The sequence below is a fragment of the Panthera tigris genome, chromosome B3 (genome assembly GCF_018350195.1).
Source record: "Panthera tigris isolate Pti1 chromosome B3, P.tigris_Pti1_mat1.1, whole genome shotgun sequence".
Classification (NCBI taxonomy): domain Eukaryota; kingdom Metazoa; phylum Chordata; class Mammalia; order Carnivora; family Felidae; genus Panthera; species Panthera tigris.
In genome coordinates, this window is record NC_056665.1 from 70,212,446 (window position 1) to 70,237,004 (window position 24,559).

The window sequence follows — 24,559 nt, forward strand, 5'->3', positions numbered from 1 at the left end:
TTTTTCTTTAAGTGCTGGCTTCCTAGGAGTTGCCTATGGATCAGAGTAGCTTATTTTTCAGGCCGTGTTTGTTCAGAGGTGTGCTTTATTCCTGAGCCTTTGAACCTTCATTTTTCATTGGATCTTTGTGTGGCTTAGGAGATGCTTTCAAGTCTGCCCTAATTCTCCTGAGTGGGTGTAGCCTAGCACATGCAAACAGCCTTCCTGTCCCTGAAGTTTATGATCTTAGGAGGGATCTTAGATGGTTCTTTCTGTCTGATGTCTAGTTTCTCTGCTGTTTTGTTAATGGCTGCCAGCATCAAGGAAATTCTAACACTTGTTCATTGTTCTTCACCAAGATTCCCGTGTTTTTTGAGAATGTCCTTCATCATGGAATTTTCCACACCAAGTTCCAAAATGAAGTCAGCCACCTCAGATAACGCTGCAGGGCTTTTTGTCTTTAAAGCCTTTCTCTCCCCGAATCAGAACCTTTGAACCACTGCATAGGAATTGGGGAAGAAGATCTTACTTATAATTTTTCTTCACCACTATCAATATAGTCCACATTCCTTTTTATCTTTGGGCTAAACTATTCTAAATGTTTATGACTATTCCTCATGTAATATGGTTCTGTTTACTTACTGTCCTTGAATGGACTTCCAGATTCTTTGTACTAAGTGTGATTCTCTAAATATAATCTGACCACAAAGTCATAAAATATGGGAGAAGAATGGAAAAGAAAGGAGTAGAAAGAACATGAATGAAGGCTTCCTCTTTCTTTATGAATGACTATAGCATTTATGATTTAAAAAATAATCTCATAATCTCCCTTCTGCATTACTATGTGGAACCAGGTCAGAAGAATGTGTCTGGCTTCCCTTTGCCAAGTATTACTTTCAGTATTACATTAAGAGAATTGTTTTGAGATTAACTTAATGTACTAAGTAAACTATCTTGTGATTGTTTAATGGAGGCATCTTTACATTTGTAGTTATTAACTTGAAGGTATACATATTTGTGTAGTTAACACACTTAATATTTAAAAGTATATACATATATCCATATATATATGTATATATATGTATAATGTTTATTATGAAGCAACAATTCACATACCATAAAATTCATCCATTGTCATAATATATTCTGTAAAAATCTTGATCATTTGATATTCCACAAAACATCATACCAGTCCACTACATTGATGTGGTAATTCTGACTGGACCCAATAAAAGGAAAAAAGCAAATATTTTGGATGCCATAGACATATCTGAGTTAGATCGTGGGAAATAAACCACTTCAGTAAAGTTTCTAGGGTTCCCATGGCTAGCATCACCCTCAGATCTAGTGTAGCTTGTAGATCTCAAATACCTAAACTTGGGCTTCAAGTGATTGTGTGATCTCAGCTACCTATGATGAACTGAATGCTATCTTATTCTTTAAGCCATAAAATTGAAATTCAGAACCAACATTATATCATTAAGTGGAAATGGCACATAATAAACTGGGCTTAGCAGGTTAAGAGGCATAAGAAGTTACATTAGATTATAGTAAAGTCCTTCAACAACTATTACTGCCTGATTGCTTTATCTCTATTATATATCTCTGACTACATGGACTAAAAATTAAATATTTAGAGCTTAATATACAGTTGGTTTCTTTTATATAATTGACAGCAACTAGAAGTGAAACTCTGAAGCTCTACCACTGCAATTTAGTGAAGTATTGTGGTTAGATTTGGTTAGTTATGGTAGTATTATGATTTGGGCCCTGAATGAGTGTGGTGAGGAGAAATTCTCCCAAGGGAAGAATTTCAAGCAGTACTTTTAGTTGTCCACTTTGTTTGACTAGAAGCATGGGTATATATTTATTCCTGAATAGTTACTAATGGTGTAATTGGATGGTCAGAGCTTGGACTGAATAGTAGGAAGCCTACTGACAGAGAATTCCTGGGGGAGAGTTCTAGTGATAGACCTCTCAGAATGGGCATAGATTATGAAAATAAAGATGTCCCATGTGAGTGATACTACGGAGCAGCTCCTACAGAGGAATCTTTAGAAGTCAGGTAGGCAAATTACAAGTTATGTGCATGTTAACATCTTTCTTCAGTCCCCTCAGCACTTGCTGAATGGGTTCGTATGCAAAATGACCAAGGTTAGAGATCATTCGTTGATAAACAATTTGGAAGTCCTTACAAAGCTTGATCTGGCTGTTAGTGTTACCTGACCTTTAATGCTGAGCCACTAAATGGCACAATTTATTTCTGGGATCAGCCAGTGATCTGATGGCAGGTTAATTATATTGAAACATGTCCCTTGTGGAAGAAGTAGAATTTTGACCTCACTGAAATGAACATATGGGTATGCATTTTTTTCCTAACTAAAATACCATAGGCTAAACTCCCATCCATGGATTGAAAAAAATGCTTTGTCACAACGGTGGTATTCTATATAACATTGCATCTGATGAGCCAAACAAGTGCAGCTGTGGTCTCATGGCCAAGAATGCCCTGATATTAACACTTGTTCACTCATAAACAGCTGGTCTAATAGAATGATAGAATGATATACTGAAGACTCGTTATGACTATTTTGGGAGGTGAGATCTTCATTCTCTTTGGGAATCAAGATGTAGAAATTGTAATAAATCCTGTCGCTGTTATATCTAACAACTCAATAATTTTTGCTTCCCATTTGCATCACTCTGAGCTCTACTGTGTTGGAGGTCTTGGTGCCTAAGAAAGAAAGACTTCCACCAGAGTAGACAATATTTTCATTAAATGCAAATTAAGACCGACTGTTGGCCATTTGAGGTTGACTAGAGAATATACGTTTTCTAGGTTAATGTCTATGAAGATGATTCTAATAGAAACCAGTGAGAATTAAGGAGAATTTGCCTATCTGATAAATGTAAATACTAAGCTTGAATAGCATGGAAAAAAGTGACTAAAATGTTTGAGTTGAGAGCATGTAATTCTTGGATTTTGTTGTGGCAAATTATATTACAAAGAAATTTATAAACTTATTTTTTACTTTTTAAAAAAATTTTAATGTTTATTTATTTTTGAGAGAGAGGGAGAGACAACAGACAGATAGACACAGAGTGCAAGCAGGGGAGGGGCAGAGAGAGGGAGACACAGAATCTGAAGCAGGTTCCAGGCTCTGAGCTGTCAGCACAGAGCTCGACGCCAGGCTCAAACTCACAAACTGTGAGATCATGACCTGAGCCCAAGTTGGACGTTTAACCGATCAAGTCACCCAGACGCCCCTGTATTTTTTTTATTCTTAAACCCTTCTTTTTCACATGTTAGGAAATCCATAAAAATAGAACTTAACACTCAGGTTTATCTTATAAGGACAGACAGAAAAAAAAAAGATACTTAGTGTTCTGGGCAGAAAAAAAATTTCTTAAAACAGTGGTGACAATACAGTGGTGACAATACAGTGAATGAATAGTATACCCATGAGAATGAATTGGGGCTACCGCCCAAGGTAGAGACAGCTAAATGGTTGACTGTTAATACTTTACCATTTGTGTGCAGGTTTGTTCTTAGGTGATGTTTCTCCCATTCCCATTTTATACTGCATAATCAATTTAGATTGCAAAATGACATTTCCAGTATATTATTTATTTTGTTCGGTTAATATTCTATTATTGACTTAGGTTCTCTGATTCTATTAATTGACTCAGTTCATGATCTCACAGTTTGTGAGTTTGAGCCCCACATCGGGCTCTGTGCTGGCAGCTCAGAGCCTGGAGCCTGCTTCCAATTCTGTCTCCCTCTCTGCCCCTCCTCTTCTCATGCTATGTCTCTCTCTTTCTCAAAAATAAACAAACATTAAAAAAAAAAAGAAATAATTTTCTATTGTATTGGGTAGTGTTATTTAATAAGTGAAGAGTCTTGGAATTCAAATTGATCTATAAATCCTAAGAGAAGGAAAAATAAGACTGTGTTATCTTGAAGAACTTTAATTCACATTTCTGAGTCTCATTTTCTTATTCATAAATTGGAAATAATAAAAGCACTTAAATTATAAAATTTATAATTTTTCTCTGAGTGAGCATGAAGTTAAAAAGTGCATATAAAAGAGTGGCATAGAGTAGGCATTCAAGGAGGATCAGTGCATTATTTTTATTGTCATTTTGTTGTTTTTTGTTTTGATGTTAAGAGGAATAAAACCTGTGTATGTACTAAACTTTTTTTCTGACTTTTATGGTTGATTCTTCCAAGTGAATTTCAATCCACTTAATTTAAAATTCTGCAAGAAATAAAATAAATTTTATTTGTAAGTTGAAACTTAGGAATTTCTTTTAATGACAAAGGCTGCACTTCAATATGCCACGATCAATAAATGTTATGGGTATTTGAATGGATAAATTATCCTTTATATATTCATTAAAATATATTTATTGACTGTTTATATATTAACCAATATACTAAGTACTGCTATTTCAAGAATTGATCAGGTAAGGCATGGCTCTTGCCCTTGAAGAGCATACATTTTAGGACTTTTACACAGATGGTTAATAATAGTTTGAAGCATAATAAATATTAGTCCTTGAGACTGAGATAACCAAGGGAAATATCATTAGGTCTTACCTTTTTTTTTTTTTTTTACATTTATTGAGTTAATGGAAATGAAACACAGAATATCCTTCACTCTATGATTTTACCACTGTTGTCACATTCTCTCTAGATTTTTCTCCCACTGCTTCCCATTGGTATTTGCATGGAAGCTAAGTTAAAGAAAAAATAATAATTGAGTTACCTCTTGACAAGAAGTTGGGTGAAAGGTTTGAGAGAAGGAGTCAGTGTTACAGGAGTACTTTCCAAATGGAGTCAGGAGAAAATTCAAGAGAAATTTGTTAAGATACTCTCCATCAGGATGGATGGATGGCTTTGTTGAATGAATTTTAGATTCTCAATTAACATAGTTAAAGTCATAGGAAGACTGATTAGACAATTCCCTCAGAAAGAGGGATCATTAGTGTTTGGGCTTTAGGGATATATTTTGTGGTGTTCTACTGGATGATTAATAAATGTTGCCATTTCTTGAATTATATTTACCCTATTCCTGCACTTGGAGACAACTATAATATGTAGAAATAAACTGAATGCCTAGAATTTTCAACTTATTTTACAAGGTCAATGTATTATCAATGTGAAGGTTTTTGGGGCATTAAATATTTCCCTTATAATGCATATAATATCTTCTGAATCTCTTCATGGCATCTTTAATCTCTTTATTTCTCAGAGTATAAATGGCTGGATTTAGGAGAGGTGTAATAACAGAGTAAAACACAGCAAGAAATTTGTCCACCCAGGTGATGCTGAGTGGCCACACATAGATGAAGATGCAAGGCCCAAAGAAGAGCACCACCACTGTGATGTGGGCAGTACAGGTAGAGAGTGCCTTGGAAGCACCAGTTTTAGTGCTTTGGCGGATGGTGAGAAGAATATATGTATAGGATATCAACAACAGGATAAAGCAGGTCATGGCTAGAACCCCACTGTCAGCATTCATTAATATTCCCAAATTGTAGGAATCTATGCAGGCAAGCTTGATTACCAGTGGTATGTCACAGAAGAAGCTGTCAATTTCCCTGGGGCCACAGAAAGGCAATTGCACAATCACAGCCATCTGACTCATGGCATGCACAAAGCCAATGCTCCAGGAAGTTACCACCAGACTAGTGCATTTTTGCAGGCTCATCATGGCCGAATAGTGGAGTGGCTTACAGATAGCCACATAGCGGTCATAGGCCATTACCACCAAGAGTACCATCTCACCCCCTCCAACAAAATGTACATAGAGGATCTGGCACATACACCCTCCAAAGGAAATAGTCTTGTTCTCCCTGAGAAAGTCTGTGATCATCTTTGGAGTGGTGACTGAAGAAAGCCACATATCAACAAAGGACAGGTTGGCCAACAAGAAATACATGGGAGAATGAAGATGGGAATCAGTGATGATTAGGATCATGATGAAAACATTTCCAGATACAATAAGCAGGTAAAGCATAAAAAATATGATTAGGAATAAGACCTGCATATTCCATGAGTGGCAAAGTCCCAGAAGCACAAATTCTGACACTATAGACAAATTTCCTTTATCCATTTTATTCACTGTGTCCTCTAAAATAACCTAGGAAGAAGGATAGATTGTCAGTTAGTGGTGTGGGAATGGGTACTTAACTTTTAGTATTTAATTGAAATTCTATTTCATTTAAATTTAAATTTCCTCAAAAATTAGCATTTATACCTGAAAGTGGAAAATATAACTGGGAAGAGAAATATTGGCAAAATATCCCTGACATTATGCCTTTTTTTTTTTTTTAATTCTCAAGTTATTTAACATACAGTGTAGCCTTGGCTTCAGGAGTAGAATCTAATGACTCATCACTTACATATGAAAACCCAGTGCTCATCCCAACAAGTGCCCTTGTTAGTACCCATCACCCATTTTCCCTACCCACATCAACCCTCAGTTTGTTCTCTGTATTTAAGATGCTTTTAGGGTTTCTCTCCCTCTCTGTTTTTATCTTATTTCTCCTCCCCTTCTCCTATTATCATCTGTCAAGCTGCTCAAATTCCACAGATGAGTGAACCTCTTTTATAAAACACCATAAACCTAATTTTTTTGCTTATTACTATAAAATATATGTTGGAACAGTCAGTAGGAGAAAAGCTATATAGAAAACCTTATAATAAATACCATGGCATGATAATTTAAATGCAAAATCAGGCACATAATTTATCATTAAGATCACAGTTAAATGAAATTCATTTAGTAAACTAAATATATTAGAAAAAGATGTCTGTGGGGAATTAGATGAAAAGTGATTAACCACAGAGGAAGGTAACTCAAGAGTCTGACTTGAAGTCTGAATGGAAGCTTGTTATACTCAAGCTTATCCATAGAGAATATTTATTTTCATTTACAGTTGACTTATGAACAACACAGGATTGAATTCTGTGGGTCTATGCAGATTTTTGTCAATAGGCACAGCACTGTAAATGTATTTTCTCTTCTTTATGATTTTCTTAACATTTTCTTGGGGCGCCTGGGTGGCTCAGTCGGTTAAGCGTCCGACTTTAACTCAGGTCACGATCTCGCGGTCCATGAGTTCGAGCCCCGCCTCGGGCTCTGGGCTGATGGCTCAAAGCCTGGAGCCTGCTTCAGATTCTGTGTCTCCCTCTCTCTCTGCACCTCCCCCATTCATGCTCTGTCTCTCTCTGTCTCAAAAATAAATAAACGTTAAAAAAAAATAATGTTTTCTTTTTTCTAGCCCACTGCACTGTAGTAATGCAGCATATAACATGTAAAAAATACAAAATATCTTTCAATCAACTCTATTATTGCTAAGGCTTTTGGCCAACAGTAGGCCATTGGTTGAATTTGGGTTGATTCAAAAGTTGTGCAAAGATTTTTGACAGCATGTCAACCATATATCAATGGATGCCATGAAATCCCTAGCTTTAAAAATATTGCCATACAAGTTTCAAATACATATAAATGTTATTTAGAGAATGTGAATAAATTGTAGACATATGGAGTCAGAATACATGTTTGTTAGTGCTGAGTGAGCATGAAGTTAAAACTTCAGAGATCACCAATTATTTATCTCTAAATATATATTTATAATTTTTTTTTATTTTGTACAAATATGTAAATACAATAATATTGTTTATATTCATCCTTAAGTAAATTGATTATTTTTTCACTGGATGGTGGAAAGCTAATTGTATATGTCTCTTCTCCCTTTATTATTTCTTTCCCTTTGCTTTATTTTTTGTGTGTCTCTTCTTTTTTTACCCTTTGAAATCTTAACGGTGATGCCAAAGAGAGCAGAACTGTGAAAAACATTACCTCATCATGAACACTAGTTTCCCCTTCCCTTATACTGAGAACTCAGAAGCACAGGATAGAAATGAAGAAGATATTCCTAAAGAATTAGGTAAAGCACACATTTGCTGGGGACAAGGGGACATGTGTTAGTATTCTCATAACTTACAAGTTAACATATCCTCCATGATAGAGACTTAATTTCTAAAGAAAATATGCTGATATTACACCCAGTAGACTTATGTCCCCTGAGAAACTTGAACAATTTGGCCTTTACCTTGAAATTTAATTTTTGTCAAGACAAACACCTTTCTGGGATTAGTTGTCAATAACTAGTTCCATGTGTTTTGGAATAAATGATGTAGAAGATAGCTAATAGCAAAAGCATGATTTCAGTTGTGTTTGAGAAAGGATTTTGCAAAAGATGAATATGTACATGGTGTAGTGGTGAGCATAGCTGCCTTCCAAAGATGAATATGTACATTGCTAGGGAACAATTTACCAATAAGAAATCCTCCTGTTTTTTAATCAGTTTTGAAATTAATATTCCACAATATTGGTATATTATATTACATATGAATATTAATCCAATAAATAGGACAATAAGTAGAATGAACATGGACTTTTTAATTAATCCAATCTGGTCTGAAATATAACTCTATTGTTGACTCTGTGACCTTGAGCTAAACTCATTTCTGTTTCCATTTCCTCATCTGTTGAAAAGGGAGAACTCAATTTAATAATAGACTTATTATGACAAGGCAATAAGTATACAGAAAGCACTTAAATTTTTCTGGTACTCAGTGCATGATTAGTAAATATTAGTTATTTCCCTTCTTTGTTCATTAAAATGCAACTTAAAGCAGTACAGTGTCTAAAACCTACTAGCAGCAATCTTAATCAACAGCCAACTAGTCTATGTAAGCAAAATACATGGTACCACCTTTTTAGAAAAAATGCCTACCTCTTACGTTTTCTCTAAATTAACAAGCAAATTCTTACAAGCAGTAGGATGTACACATGCAAAAGAAGTTTCAGAAATGCTGCTTGCTTTCCAATAGTTTAGCAATTTTTTTTTTTACCTTTTGGTCTACATTTGTCCAAGAGGGGTTATTAATATTTTAATAAACTTCCATGAGGCAAAAGTACATTCTGTTAAAGCACATTTGAGATTTTTAACTGTAATTTGGAGAATTTTCACAAAGGGACTAATGATAACTTTTGGATCAGTAAAACTGAAAAATTAGGAAAGAAGACTAATTGAGTTATTATTTAGGAGTTTTAAAATACAGCAACATGTTTGTCATGTTCTTCTAGATTCAGTGTTTATCCACTAAGATATTTAAAATAATAATCATCCTAAAACTGAAATTCTCAATGTTTATATTCTTACAAGAAGAAAATTGGACTTAGAAAATTTAATGGATTTCCTGACCTATACACTGTGTGAAATGTACAGGGAGAAAGTTCAAGTTCCTTCTGCTAGCTAAAGATGCCTTCCTTTTCTCTCAGGTTGTAAGTTTTATCTTACTTCTGTAGTAATTGAGTTTTATATCATTTCTCACTGGATATATAACATTTTTTACTTCTCTTTAAAAAAAATTTTTTTAACGTTTATTTATTTTTGAGAGAAGGAGAAAGAGCATGAGGGGGAGAGGAACAGAGAAGGAGGGAGACACAGAATTGGAAGCAGGCTCTAGGCTCTGAGCTGTCAGTACAGAGCCTGAAGCGGGGCTCAAACTCACGAACTGTGAGATCATGACCTGAGCTGAAGACGGACATTCAACCAACTGAGCCACCCAAGTGCCCCACAGTTTTCACTTCTATCTCTATGTTAGAAGTTATCTTAGTGTAAAATACTCTGACATGAAAAACTTTATCTTCTTAAATGGCAAATTCCACCTAAGTGAAGAGAGCTGGAACTTGCTAAAATCGCGTAGCCATCAGAGGATGGAGATCTTCCAAAGCAGATCTGAGAGCATCTCTGTGGTGCTGCATGATGGTGATATGTACACCTTTGTTTGAGAGACCATAGAAGCTTCCATAGGAATAGGATGGGAGGAGAAAAACTTTATTACCTTCTTTAAAAATTGGAAGTTAAACAAGCCTTATTCATCTTCAAGCAAGTGGGCATGGGTGATACAGATATATACAGATATTTTAAAAATTATTATATGATCCCATTCACAATTGCACCAAGAAGCATAAAATACCTAGGAATAAATCTAACCAAAGATGTTAAAGATCTGTATGCTGAAAACTATGGAAAACTTATGAAGGAAATTGAAGAAGATATAAAGAAATGGAAAAACATTCCGTGCTCATGGGTTGGAAGAATAAATATTGTTAAAATGTCAATACTACCCAAAGCTATCTACACATTCAATGAAATCCCAATCAAAATGCACCAGGATTCTTCTCAAAGCTAGAACAAGCAATCCTAAAATTCATATGGAACCACAAAAGGCCCCAAATAGCCAAAGTAATTTTGAAGAAGACCAAAGCAGGAGGCATCACAATCCCAGACTTTAGCCTCTACTCCAAAGCTGTAATCATGAAGACAGCATGGTATTGGCACAAAAACAGACACATAGACCCATGGAAGAGAATAGAAACCCCAGAACTAGACCCACAAACATATGGCCAACTAATCTTTGACAAAGCAGGAAAGAACATCCAATGGAAACAAGACAGTCTCTTTAACAAATGGTGCTGGGAGAACTGGACAGCAACATGCAGAAGGTTGAAACTAGACCACTTTCTCACACCATTCACAAAAAGAAACTCAAAATGGATAAAGGACCTGAATGTGAGACAGGAAACCATCAAAACCCTAGAGGAGAAAGCAGGAAAAGACTTCTCTGACCTCGGCCGCAGCAATTTCTTACTTGACACATCCCCAAAGGCAAGGGAATTAAAAGCAAAAATGAACTATTGGGACCTCATGAAGATAAAAAGCTTCTGCACAGCTAAGGAAACAATCAACAAAACTAAAAGGCAACCAACGGAATGGGAAAAGATATTTGCAAATGACATATCGGACAGAGGGCTAGTATCCAAAATGTATAAAGAGCTCACCAAACTCCACACCCGAAAAACAAATAATCCAGTGAAGAAATGGGCAGAAAACATGAATAGCCACTTCTCTAAAGAAGACATCCAGATGGCCAACAGGCACATGAAAAGATGCTCAACGTCACTCCTCATCAGGGTAATACAAATCAAAACCACACTCAGATATCACCTCATGTCAGTCAGAGTGGCCAAAATGAACAAATCAGGAGACTATAGATGCTGGCGAGGATGTGGAGAAATGGGAACCCTCTTGCACTGTTGGTGAGAATGCAAACTGGTGCAGCCACTCTGGAAAACAGTGTGGAAGTTCCTCAAAAAGTTAAAAACAGACCTACCCTATGACCCAGCAGTAGCACTGCTAGGAATTTACCCAAGGGATACAGGAGTACTGATGTATAGGGGCACTTGTACCCCAATGTTTATAGCAGCACTCTCAACAATAGCCAAATTATGGAAAGAGCCTAAATGTCCATCAACTGATGAATGCATAAAGAAACTGTGGTTTATATACACAATGGAGTACTACGTGGCAATGAGAAAGAATGAAATATGGCCCTTTGTAGCAACGTGGATGGAACTGGAGAGTGTTACGCTGAGTGAAATAAGTCATACAGAGAAAGACAGATACCATATGTTTTCACTCTTATGTGGATCCTGAGAAACTTAACAGAAACCCATGGGGGAGGGGAAGGAAAAAAAAAAGAGGTTAGAGTGGAAGAGAGCCAAAGCATAAGAGACTGTTAAAAACTGAGAACAAACTGAGGGTTGATGGGGGGTGGGAGGAAGGGGAGGGGAGGTGATGGGCATTGAAGAGCGCATCTTTTGGGATGAGCACTGGGTGTTGTATGGAAACCAATTTGACAATAAATTTCATATATTAAAAAAATAAACTGAAAAAAATTATTATAAAGAAGAGAGTCACAGAGAACATGAGATAACTTACTAACACAAATTTTCTTCAAGACGAGATTACTATTTCCTCTTCTCTTCTGATGTATGCTTGAGATGACATCCACAGTTGGATGGAGACAGTATCTGTGGAAGCAATTTCCTCAGCCTTATGTATATTCACCACTAGAAGAAATCCCTTGGGTAAAATTTTCCTATTCTGTGTTCTGGGCAGGACAAGCATCATGAAAATAATTTACATTGGACATCTCTTGGGGACTTCTTTGTAAGAATAACTTTTGCATATTCTAGAAATCAGAACAAAGAGACAAGAAAAATTATACTTCAAACAGCTATGCATTAAACATTAGTGAAGTTTTAAAGTATTTTTCATTAACATATAAGTACTCAGGATATGTCTTTGGCAATATTAATCTCTAACTAGATTTATATCATCAAATTCAATTAAGGTTTTACTTCCAGTTGCAAGAGGAGTCATATCCTGACTGGTGTGATACATAACCAACATCATAGGTGACCTCATGATGAGAAGCTCTCTGTACCCACCTGCCCAATCTTAAAGTTAATATAGCAGCCTTAAGTGGATTCAGCCATGTATAGTGTCCCGACAGTCTCAACACCTCATCACTCTCTCAAGGCTATATCCTTGGAGCAGCTTCTGGTAGTGGGGAAGGCCAGGGAAATGCATATTCCAAGGACAGGGGAGTGGGGAGGAGCTTCCCATCGCCCAGGTCCAGCTCAGGAATCGACTGGTGGTCACGTCCTCTTGATGATCCCTCCATTCTCCGAATATATTCTTAAAAATTATGTCTACTTGTAGCTGTATCAGTTTTTGCTTCATATGTTTTAAAACTGTTATTAGGAACATAAATAAATTGTTACTACTTCCTGATCGATTTCTTTCTCAACACGAAATGACATTCTTTATCCCTGGTAATATTCTTTTTTTTTCAATATATGAAATTTATTGTCAAATTGGTTTCCATACAACACCCAGTGCTCATCCCAAAAGGTGCCCTCCTCAATACCCATCACCCACCTTCCCCTCCCTTCCACCCCCCCTGCACCAATTTGCATTCCCACCAACAGTGCAAGAGGGTTCCCTTTTCTCCACATCCTCTCCAGCCACTGGAGGGATGGATCTGTAGAAGCACAGTGTTGGGCATTTGCAGGGTGCAAGCAAGTTCCCTGGCAGGAACTGGTTCCCTTTGGGATTTTGGGTGGGGGATGGGCGAGGGAGATGGTGCTGGTGAGCGCCTTTGTTCCCCACCAAGCTGAGCTCTGTTGTCCAGGGTTCAATAATTCTCCCGCCAGTTGTCCTCCAGCCTTCCTGCTCTCTGAGCAGAGCTGTTAACTTATAACCTTCCAGATGTTAAGTCCCGCTTGCTGTCAGAACACACTCCGTCTGGCCCCTCCGCTTTTGCAAGCCAGACTCGGGGGCTCTACTTGGCTGGCAGGCTGCCTCTCCGCCCCTGGCTCCCTCCTGCCAGTCCATGTAGTGTGTACCGCCTCTCCGCCCTTCCTACCCCCTTCGGTGGGCCTCTCATCTGCTCTTGGCTCTGGAGAATCTGTTCTGCTAGTCTTCTGGTGGTTTTCTGGGTTATTTAGGCAGGTGTAGGTGGAATCTAAGTGATCAGCAAGACATGGTGAGCCTAGCATCCTCCTACGCCACCATCTTCCCTCTGTCCTCTAAACCACAATTTCTTTATCCATTCGCCAGTTGATGGACATTTAGGCTCTTTCCATAATTTGGCTATTGTTGAAAGTGCTGCTATAAACTTTGGGATACAAGTGGCCCTGTGCGTCTGAACTTCTGTATCCCTTGAGTAAATTCCTAGCAGTGCTATTTCTGGGTCATAGGGTAGATCTATTTTTAATTTTTTGAAGAACCTCCACATTGGTTTCCAGAATGGCTGCACCAGTTTGCATTCCCACCAAGAGTGCAAGAGGGTTCCCATTTCTCCACATCCTCTCCAGCATCTATAGTCTCCTGATTTGTTCATTTTAGCCACTCTGACTGGTGTGAGGTGGTATCTCAGTGCGGTTTTGATTTGTATTCCCCTGATGAGGAGTGACACTGAGTATCTTTTCATGTGCCTGTTGGCCATCTGGATGTCTTCTTTAGAGAAGTGGCTATTCATGTTTTCTGCCCATTTCTTCACTGGATTATTTGTTTTTTGGGTGTGGAGTTTGGTGAGTTCTTTATAGATTTCGTACACTATCTCTTTGTTTGATATGTCATTTGCAAATATCTTTTCCCATTTGGTCAGTTGCCTTTTAGTTTTGTTGATTGTTTCCTTTGAAGTGCAGAAGCTTTTTATCTTCATGAGGTCCCAATAGTTCATTTTTGCTTTTAATTCCTTTGCCTTTGGAACTGTGTCAAGTAAGAAATTGCTGCGGCTGAGGTCGGAGAGGTTTTTTCCTGGTTTCTTTTCTAGGGTTTTGATGGTTTCCTGTCTCACATTCAGGTTTTTCGTCCATTTTGACTTTATTTTTGTGAATGGTGTAAGAAAGTGTCTAGTTTTATTCTTTTGCATGTTGCTGTCTGTTTCTCCCAGCACCATTTGTTAAAGAGACTGTCTTTTTTCCATTGGTATTGTTTCCTGCTTTGTCATAGATTAGTTGGCCATACTTTTGTGGATCCCATTCTGGGTTCTCTATTCCATTCCATTGGTCTATGTGTCTGTTTTTGTGCCAATACCATGCTGTCTTGATGATTACAGCTTTGGAGTAGAGGCTAAAGTCTGGGATTGTGATGCCTCCAGCTTTGGTTTTCTTCTTCAATATTACTTGGGCTATTTGGGGTCTTTTGTGGTTCCATACAAATTTTAGGATTGCTTGTTCTAGCTTCGATAAAAATGTTGGTGCAATTTTGATTGGGATTGCACTGAATGTGTAGATGGCTTTGGGTAGTATTGACATTTTAACAGTATTTATACTTCCAATCCTTGAACATGGAATGTTTTTCCATTTCTTTGTATCTTCGATTTCCATCATAAGCTTTCTATAGTTTTCAGCATACAGATCTTTTACATCTTTGGTCAGGTTTATTACTAGGTATTTTATGCTTCTTGGTGCAGTTGTGAATGGGATCAGTTTCTTTTTTTGTCTTTCTGTTGCTTCATTATTAGTGTATAAAAATGCAACTGATTTCTGTACATCAATTTTGTATCCTGTGACTTGGCTGAATTCATTTATCAGTTCTAGCAGACTTTTGGTGGAGTCTGTCAGGTTTTCCATGTATAATATCATGTCATCTGCAAAAAGTGAAAGCTTGACTTCATCTTTGCCTATTTTGATGCCTTTTATTTCCTTTTGTTGTTTGATTGCTGATGCTAGCACTTCTAACACTATGTTAAACAACAGGGGTGAGAGTGGACATTCCTGTCGTGTTTCGGATCTCAGGGGGAAAGCTCTCAGTTTTTCCCCCTTGAGGATGATGTTAGCTGTGGGCTTTTCATAAATGGCTTTTATGATGGTTAAGTATGTTCCTTCTATCCCGACTTTCTCGAGGGTTTTTATTAACAAAGAATGCTGAATTTTGTCAAATGCTTTTTCTGCATCGGTTGACAGGATCATATCATTCTTATCTTTTCTTTTACCAATGTGATGTAACATTGATTGATTTGTGAATATTGACCAGCCCTGCAGCCCAGGAATGAATCCCACTTGATCCTGGTAAATAATTCTTTTTATATGCTGCTGAATTCGATTTGCTAGTATCATGTTGAGAAATTTCGCATCCATATTCATCAGAGATATTGGCCTATAGTTCTGTTTTTTTTGCTGGGTCTCTGTCTGGTTTGGGAATCAAAGTAATGCTGGCTTCATAGAATGAGTCTGGAAGTTTTCCTTCCCTTTCTATTTTTGGAACAGCTTGAGAAGGATAGGTATTATCTCTGCTTTAAATGTCTGGTAGAATTCCCCAGGGAAGCCATCAGGTCCTGGACTCTTATTTGTTGGAAGATTTTTGATAACTGATTTAACATCTTCACTGGTTATGGGTCTGTTCAAATTTTCTATTTCTTCCTATTTTATTTTGGAAGTGTGTGGGTGCTTAGGAATTTGTCCATTTCTCCCAGGTTGTCCAGTGTGTTGGCATATAATTTTTCATAGTATTCCCTGATAATTGCTTGTATTTCTGAGGGATTGGTTTTAATAATTCCATTTTCATTCATGATTTTATCTATTTGGGTATATTTTTCTTTTTAGAAGCCTAGCTAGAGATTTATAAATTTTGTTTATTTTTTCAGAAAACCAACTCTTGGTTTCGTTGATCTTCTCTACTGTTTTTTTAGATTCTATATTGTTTATTTCTGCTCTGATCTTTATTATTTCTCGTTCTGCTGGGTTTGGGGTGTCTTTGCTGTTCTGCTTCCATTTCCTTTAGGTGTGCTGTTAGATTTTTGTATTTTGTATTTTTCTTGTTTCTTGAGATAGGCCTGAATTGCAATGTCTTTTCCTCTCAGGACTGCCTTTGGTGCATCCCAAAGCATTTGGATTGTTGTATTTTCATTTTCATTTGTTTTCATATATTTTTTAATTCTCTAATTGCACGGTTGGCCCATTCATTCTTTAGTAGGGTGTTCTTTAACCTCCATGCTTTTGGAGGTTTTCCAGACTTTTTCCTGTGGTTGATTCCAAGTTTCATAGCATTGTGGTCTGAAAGTGTGCATGGTATGATCTCAATTCTTTTATATTTATGAAGGGCTGTTTTGTGACCCAGTATGTGATCTATCTTGGAGAATGTTCCATGTGCACTTGAGAAGAAAGTATATTCTGTTGCTTTGGGATGCAGAGTTTTAAATGTATCTGTCAAGCCCATCTGATTCACTATATCATTCAGGGCCCTTTTTTCTTTATTTTTTGTCTAGTTGTTCTACCCATTGTTGTAAGTGGAGTATTGAAGTCCCCTCCAATTACCACATTCTTAACAATAAGGTTGCTTATGTTTGTAACTAATTGTTTTGTATATTTGAGGGCTCCCGTATTCGATGCATAGACTTTTATAATTGTTAGCTCTTCCTAATGGATAGACCCATAATTGTTATATAATGCCCTTCTTCATCTCTTGTTACAGCTTTTAATTTAAAGTCTAGTTTGTCTGATATAAGTATGGCTACTCCAGCTTTCTTTTGACTTCCAGGAGCATGATAGATAGTTCTCCATCCCCTCACTTTGAATCTGAAGGTGTCCTCAGGTCTAAAATGAGTCTCTTGTAGACAGCAAAGATGGGTCTTGTTTTTTTTTTTTTTTTATCCATTCTGATACCCTATGTCTTTTGGTTGGCGCATTTAGTCCATTTACATTCAGTGTTATTACTGAAGGATATGGGTTTAGAGTCATTGTGATGTCTGTAGGTTTCATGCTTGTAGTGATGTCTCTGGTACTTTGTGGTCCTTACAACATTTCATTCATAGAATCCCCCTTAGGATGTCGTTTAGGGCTTGTTTAGTGGTGACGAATTTCTTCAGTTTTTGTGTGTTTGGGAAGACTTTTATCTCTCCTTCTATTCTGAACGACAGACTTGCTGGGTAAAGGATTCTTGGCTACATATTTTTTTTTCTGTTCATCACATTGAAGATTTCCTGCCATTCCTTTCTGGCCTGCCAAGTTTCAGTAGATAGGTCTGATACTTCCCTTATGTGTCTAACTTTGTATGTTAGGGCCCATTTATACCTATGCTTTCAGAATTTTCTCTTTATCCTTGTATTCTGCCAGTTTCACTATATGTCGTGCAGAAGATCAATTCAAGTAACGTCTGAAGGGAATTCTCTGTGCCTCTTGGATTTCAATGCCTTTTTCCTTCCCCAGATCAGGGATGTTCTCAGCTATGATTTGTTCAAGTACACCTTCAGCCCCTTTCTCTCTCTTCTTCTTCTTCTGGAATTCCTATGATACGGATATTGTTCTGTTTGATTGCATCACTTAGTTCTCTAATTCACCCCCATACTCCTGGATGTTTTTATCTCTCTTTTTCTCAGCTTCCTCTTTTTCCATAATTTTATCTTCTAATTCACCTATTCTCTCCTCTGCCTCTTCAATCCACACTGTGGCTGCCTCCATTTTATTTTGCACCTAATTTATAGCATTTTTAAATACATCATGACTATTTTTTAGCCCCTTGATCTCTGTGGGAATAGATTCTCTGTTGTCCTCTGTGCTTTTTTCAAGCCCAGTGATTAATTTTATGACTATTGTTCTAAATTCTTGTGTTATATTGCTTAAATTGTTTTTGATCAATTCGTTAGCTGTAGCTACTTCCTGGAATTTCTTTTGAGGAGAATTCTTCCATTTCTGAAAGAATCATTTTGTCTAGTTTTCTGTCACTTATGTTTTTTAAAGCTTGTGTGCTCTGCACTTGCAAGCACTGCTATATTCAAGGAGGGTCATACACTGTCCAGGGCCTGGCCCTTCAGGAGGTGTTTTTTTGGGGATTGTTACTTGCTTTCTGTTGTTGTGACTTTGGTTATTTTATTGCCCTACTCGTAGTAGTATTTTGGACCCTCCACCAGGTGTGCTTTGATTTGTTCCTTGGAGTAGTCCTATCTTTTTTCCAGCTTTCCCATTTTCTTCCTAGTAGACTCAGAGTCTTTTCCTCCCAGACTCGTGTTCAAAGTCTTTTGGCTTCTACACTTCTTTGTTTGAGAGATGCAGGATGTATGGATTTCCTCTATTTATTCGCCATGTTGGCCCCCAGCATCTTATTGTTGACTTTAAAGAGATATTTGAGTATACTGGGTAACAGTCCTTTATCAGATATCTCTTTTGCAAATGTTTTCTCTCATTGTGGCTTCTCTTCCCATTCTGTTGGCATTGTCTTTTGCAGAGAAAAAGCTCTAAATTTCTGTGTAGTCCAGCCTATCAGTTATTTCTTTTATGGACTGTGCCTTTAGTGTTTTATGGACTGTATCTTTGGTGTTTGCTGGACACCTGTGTGGCTTAGGCAGTTAAGTGGCCAACTCTTGCTCTGAGATCAGGTGTTGATCTCAGGGTTGTGAGTTCAAGGTCTTTATTGGTTCCCACACTGGGCATGAAGGCTACCTAAAAAATAATAGTAATAAAAAGTCATTGCCACACACAATGTCATCTAGATGTTTTCCTATGTTATCTTCTAAAAGTTTTGTATTTTTGCACTTCACAGTAAGTCTGTGATCCATTTTGAGTTAAATTTTGTGAAAATTATAAGGTCTGTGTAGATTCCTTTTTCTCTTGTTTTTTTCTTTTTTTCTTTCTTTCTTTCTTCCACGTGAATGTCCAGTTGTTCAAGTAAAATTTGTTAGAAGGACTGTCTTTGGTGTATGCATTGCCTCTGCCCCTTTCAAAGATCAGTTGCCTAAATTTGTGTGAGTTTATTACTGGAACTTCTATTCCATTCCATTGATGTTTGTCTATTTTTTGGCAATTGCATATTGTCTTGGTTACTGTAGCTTTATAGTAAGTCCTGAAGTTGAGTAGTATCAGTCCTCTGACTTTGTTCTCTCTTATCCTTTTATGCCTAACCTATCTGTATCTTTATATTTAAAGTGGGTTTCTATACTGTAGTATATAGTTGAATCTGTATTTATAAGAGAGAGATATTGGTCTGTAGTTTTCTTCTTTTTTCCTGTCTTTGTCTGGCTTTGGTATCAGGGTAAAATTGCCCCCATAGAGTGAATTATGAATTTTTGCCTGTGCCTTCATCTTATAGAAGAGTTTTTGAAGAATTGGTCTTATTTCTTCTTTAAAAAATTGGCAGAATTTACCTGTAAAGCCATCAGGACTGGGTGGTTTCCTTTAGAAAGTTTAAAAAATACTAACAAAATCTCTATTTCTTATGTGTCACTTTAGATTTTCTATTTCTTATTGTGTTATTTTAGGCATTTGTCCATTTCATATAAGTTATCTACTCTGTTGGCATATAGTTTTTCATAGTATTCCTTTAAAATGTGTTTTATTTTTATAGGGTTGTTAAAGATGTTTCCACTGAGACTGTGATTGTTTCAAACAATAGGCCCTAGACATAGATTTTCTGCAATTGTCTCCAAATAAAGTCACCTCCCTCAGGAAAGGCTTCCAGCCCCTGCTTATCCGTAATGCTTACCCTGAGCAGATCTCCATACCATGAAGCCAGAGCTAAGAGGGGAGATGGGAGCCACCAGTTGTCAAGGCCCGCCTTGGTGCCATCTGGGATATAATCTCTCTGTCCCAGTTCTGGAGCTTTGAGGGACAATAGGAGCTGCCTCTGTGTATGGGATGCAGCATCTGTGTAAGAAAGCAAAGAACTTTCACAGCACAGAGCTGGGAGAAATAGGAGCAGACTCTGGCTTAAATGTCAGAGACTCATGGAGATTCTTAAATAAATATTTTTCAGTTTGTTGTATGCCTTCTGGTTATTTTCCATAGACTTCCAAAAGTTTAAAGGTTTTAGTTTGTTGTGGGTATTTTTGTCTGAAAACTTCCTCTAGTTTTATTGCTGTGTCTCTTAGGAGATGATTTGCCAATCTTAGTTTATTCCTTTATATTGCTCATCATATGGATACATCACAATTGCTTATCCATTTAGGTGTTTGAAGGTGTTGGTGATCATGAATTCAGCTTCTATGAACATTTTCAAGGTCTTTGTGTGGAATAGAGACAATACAGTTGACCCTTGAACAAAGCAGACGTTAGGGGTACTAACACCCTACATAGTCAAAAATCCATGTATACGTTTGACTCTCCTACAACTTAACAGTTAATATCCTAGTGTTCAACAGAAGCCTCACCAATAACATAAATAGTTGATTAACACATATTTTGTACGTTATTAATATTATATACTGTATTCTTGCAATAAATTAAAGACGTTAAATTAAATACGTTATTAGTATTATATACTGTATTCTTGCAATAAATTAAAGACATGAAAATGTTACTAACAAAATGTTATGTAACATGAAAATGTTACATAAGGAAGAGAAAATACATTTAAAGTAGTATATTGTAATTTTTGAAAGAAATTGACCTAAAGGTGAGCGTGGGTAGTTCAACCTATATTGTTCAAGGGTCTACTGGAATCTATTCCTTTCAGAATGTGAGTGCACTGGATAGCAGTGATTGGAGATTCTGGGACTCCAGCTAGGACACCAGATCTTCAGGTGCAGTGCTGTATAGTTAGACTCATTTTCCTGTTGCATAAATAAATCATCAAAGTTGCTCTCTCTCTCTTTTTTTAAATTTTATTTAAACCCAAGCTAGTTAACCTAGAGTATAGTAATGGTTTCAGGGGTTGACTCTTAGTTCATTACAATATAATTAAAGCTTGTCTAAAAATTAGAAATTGTGTAAAATCTTTGTGTTTCCTAGGTCATTTTCCCTCTTTCTCTACCTTTTCCCTGTCTATTTCTGGTCTCCACACTCATCAGGACATCATTTCTGTAGGGATTTGACCTCAGATGGTAGTCATAGAAGAGAAGAATTAATAAACTCATTCATGGTATGATGTGCGTGACTAAAAACAAGCAAATATATTACCATTTGTATTTTTAAATATGTAAATAATGAATTTATTAAAAGCCAATGGTTTTGTCAGTAAAGGACTGAAACAAAAAGGACAGTAAAGGTCATGTGGCAAACTGTACTGAGTGAAGATTTTAGGCAAGGGATTCTTTTAGATCCCATTGAACATTGCCTACTTCACTGTTTTCCTCCCAAATACTTATGTCACTTGGTCATCTCTCTTTGTCCTCCCCTAAAAGTACTTTAAAGTCCAAATCATTTCTCTATTGTCTATGTTTCAAAACCTTATGATGTACAGAACATTTGAGTCAGATTCCATTTCTCAGAATTCATTGTAATGGAATGATTGTGTGTATGCTATAAAGTCTTCATAGTAACACTACAGTATATGCAAAATACTTGAAGCAATCTAAATGTCTTACCATTGGGGCTTACTCTCTTAAATGAATTATAGGACTTTTACAATGTAATATTTCATTAACAATAAAATGATTTTTGAGAAAACATGGGAAATATTTTCATTACTTAAGTGAACAGAAGGCAAATTACAATGCACTTTAGGTTTTTTTAATATGAAATTTATTGTCAAATTGTTTTCCATACAACACCCAGTACTCATCCTCTTACTTGACACATCTCCAAAGGCAAGGGAATTAAAAGCAAAAATGAACTATTGGGACCTCATAAAGATAAAAAGCTTCTGCACTGCAAAGGAAACAATCAACAAAACTAAAAGGCAACCAGTGGAATGGGAAAAGATATTTTCAAATGACATATCAGACAAAGGGCTAGTATCTAAAATCTACAATGCACTTTGTATAGTATCATCTCATTTTGAGATATATGGTCTCATATATATATATATAATATATATATGTGTATTATATATATATAATATATATGTATATTATATATATATATAATATACACATATATATAATATATATATATATAATTTATTTTATAAGATGTCAGGCAATGTAACAACAATTAACAGAGGTACTTTGGCTATGATGTGAACTGCAAATAAAGAACTTCCAGACCCAAATATCCCTTTGTGGGATTCCTGTGGAACCTAAAAATACTTGGCCTCAAATTGATATCTTTGAAGTAAGAGTGTTTTGTAAAGATCTAGAAATTAAGGATAATGAAACAAAACAGGCAAGCTTGTTTTTCCTTAACCTAGTTTATTTCCAGCTTGTTGCAGTCATTCATAATTTAGGAAATAATATACTTGAGGGTTTCCAAGGAAGTTCTGTAAGTAGCCACTGGTTTGGCTGAAGAAATATGAGATCTGGAGCTCAGAACTCCTTGTCTAAGTTTGATGGTATTGTTAGGAAGATTAATTATAAAAAGGATTCATTGAGTCCTACTCTCTTTTACCCTCACAAATCAAACATATATTTATTTGCAAACATAGAAAATAACAATTAGATATGTTTTATATTAATAGAAAGATAGCCAAGCTGTTACTTCACAGTTGTGACAGGTGTGGGCAGTGCAAACAGCTTTGACTAGAATTAAAGTGGTGTCATAACTTAAACCTTACTGATAACTTGCACTGTGCCCTTACACAAATCACTTCACCGTGAAAACTTGAGGAAACTATAAAAAGTAATAGTACACTGTATGTTAACTAATTGGAATTTAAATAAAACTTAAAAAATCCCGTAGAGAGCAAATGAGAAAGAGTATGGACATGCTACATGAGGTTGAAATCCTATACAAGTAAGAGATAAGATTAGTAATGTATTTGTCACTGGTACCTTCTGCATTTGTAGGTGTTGGCTTATTCTATTGGTGGAAAGCAAGAAAGTGAATGAAAAGTAATTGCTGACAGGGGAACAGGGACATAGGGCTTTTGGGACCTTGATGGCAGTATTAGTAGCTGCAGTAGGACAAAGGGCTGCAGAGTAACAAAGATATAGGAGATAGTTGAAGCTAAGGATCAGTCTGAGGCTCACAGATTGGGGGGGGCTGGTCATGGTGACAGTGGGAATGTGAGGGTGAGGTATAGGATGCTTCTGTAGAGAAGTAGATTACATCACCAGAGGCAGAGTCTGCACCTGGAAGAAGACATATACATGGAACTATTAAAACAGTATAGTGGGCTTAGAACATGCAAAGTCTCTCTCATGGTAACACATTATTTTTTTAGGCAGCAAACAGTCAGCTGTGTGTGTGTGTGTGTGTGTGTGTGTGTGTGTGTGTGTGTGTGTGTGTGTGTGTTTTCTACCAGAATATCCAAGTCTCACTCAGATCAGGAGGATTACAATGTCTTCTTTCCTTTACTTCCAAAGTGGAGATGGTATAATTACTGGATAACCTTAAGTGGTCCACATTTTAACTGTACTCAAAATTTCTTGACTGTGGTTTGAAACATAGTGTAACTCTATAGTTAAAATATTTCTAGGGACTAGCAGATTTGGTGAACAAGAATTATAGGGGGAACACACTCAGAATACAAAGCTGCTGGTTGGCAAGTGATAGAAGGAGTAAAAAAGAAGTCCTTGTTACAAATGTCTAGTTGTAATAACATAGTACCCATTGTTAAAGGAAATAGAGGATCCATTTTAGCAGAGATATTGGGGCTGTTGATTGAAAGAACTTTCTTTACACTGTGTGTTAGTTAATGCAAAGAGTGGATGTGAGGGAGAGTGTGGTGAATGAAAAGATTAGGTTATGACCTCTAACCTTAATCAGCACACCAGACTTACTGAGGGAATATGCTTGCATGTAATAAGCAATCACAGAACAAAGGAAGAAGACATCTACCAAGTGCCCAGCTGTATAGCATACAGAAGTTCATAAAAGGAGAAGGGATGTATTGCTTTCACTGATAAAGTCTTGTTCTTGCAACTTAGTTTTATTCACCCAAAACCATTATGCAGTGGGAAATAAAACATTTATGGGTTTGTAAATCAGTACATATTTTATAAAAAGCTACAGTGTACTAACCCTTTGTTAAAAATACTGTGATAGAGTTTTAACAGGTAGACATGAATGCCTGCTAACAGATGCCCTCCAAACCCTTCTTCCTTTTTCCTGACACTTCTTCCCAGCTTCAGTTCAGATCCTCTGGTTAACTTACATGATCCCCACACTTCCAACTGTCAGACCCATAGTCACTCCCGTTATTAAAGTTATCTGATTAAATCATTCCTTGACAGTGAGTTTCTAATCCGTGAGGATAGTCAAGACTATGGTATTTTATCTCCAAATATGACCATCCAATGAGTTGTACACCCTGCATTTAATCACTTGTGTGG

General features: G+C 36.7%; 1 protein-coding gene across 1 annotated transcript; it reads right to left on the reverse strand.

The window, feature by feature from the left end:
- Positions 1-5,159: 5,159 nt before the first annotated feature.
- Positions 5,160-6,101, reverse strand: LOC102960268 (olfactory receptor 4K14-like). Its single transcript, XM_007087460.1, has one exon. The coding sequence runs from the start codon at positions 6,096-6,098 to the stop codon at positions 5,160-5,162; it is 939 nt and encodes a 312-aa protein (XP_007087522.1). The 5' UTR covers positions 6,099-6,101.
- Between the last annotated feature and the right edge of the window lie 18,458 nt (positions 6,102-24,559).

Excerpts from the sequence above, each read along its gene's own strand:
- LOC102960268 (XM_007087460.1), bottom strand. The coding sequence starts at position 6,098 with ATGGATAAAGGAAATTTGTCTATAGTGTCAGAATTTGTGCTTCTGGGA.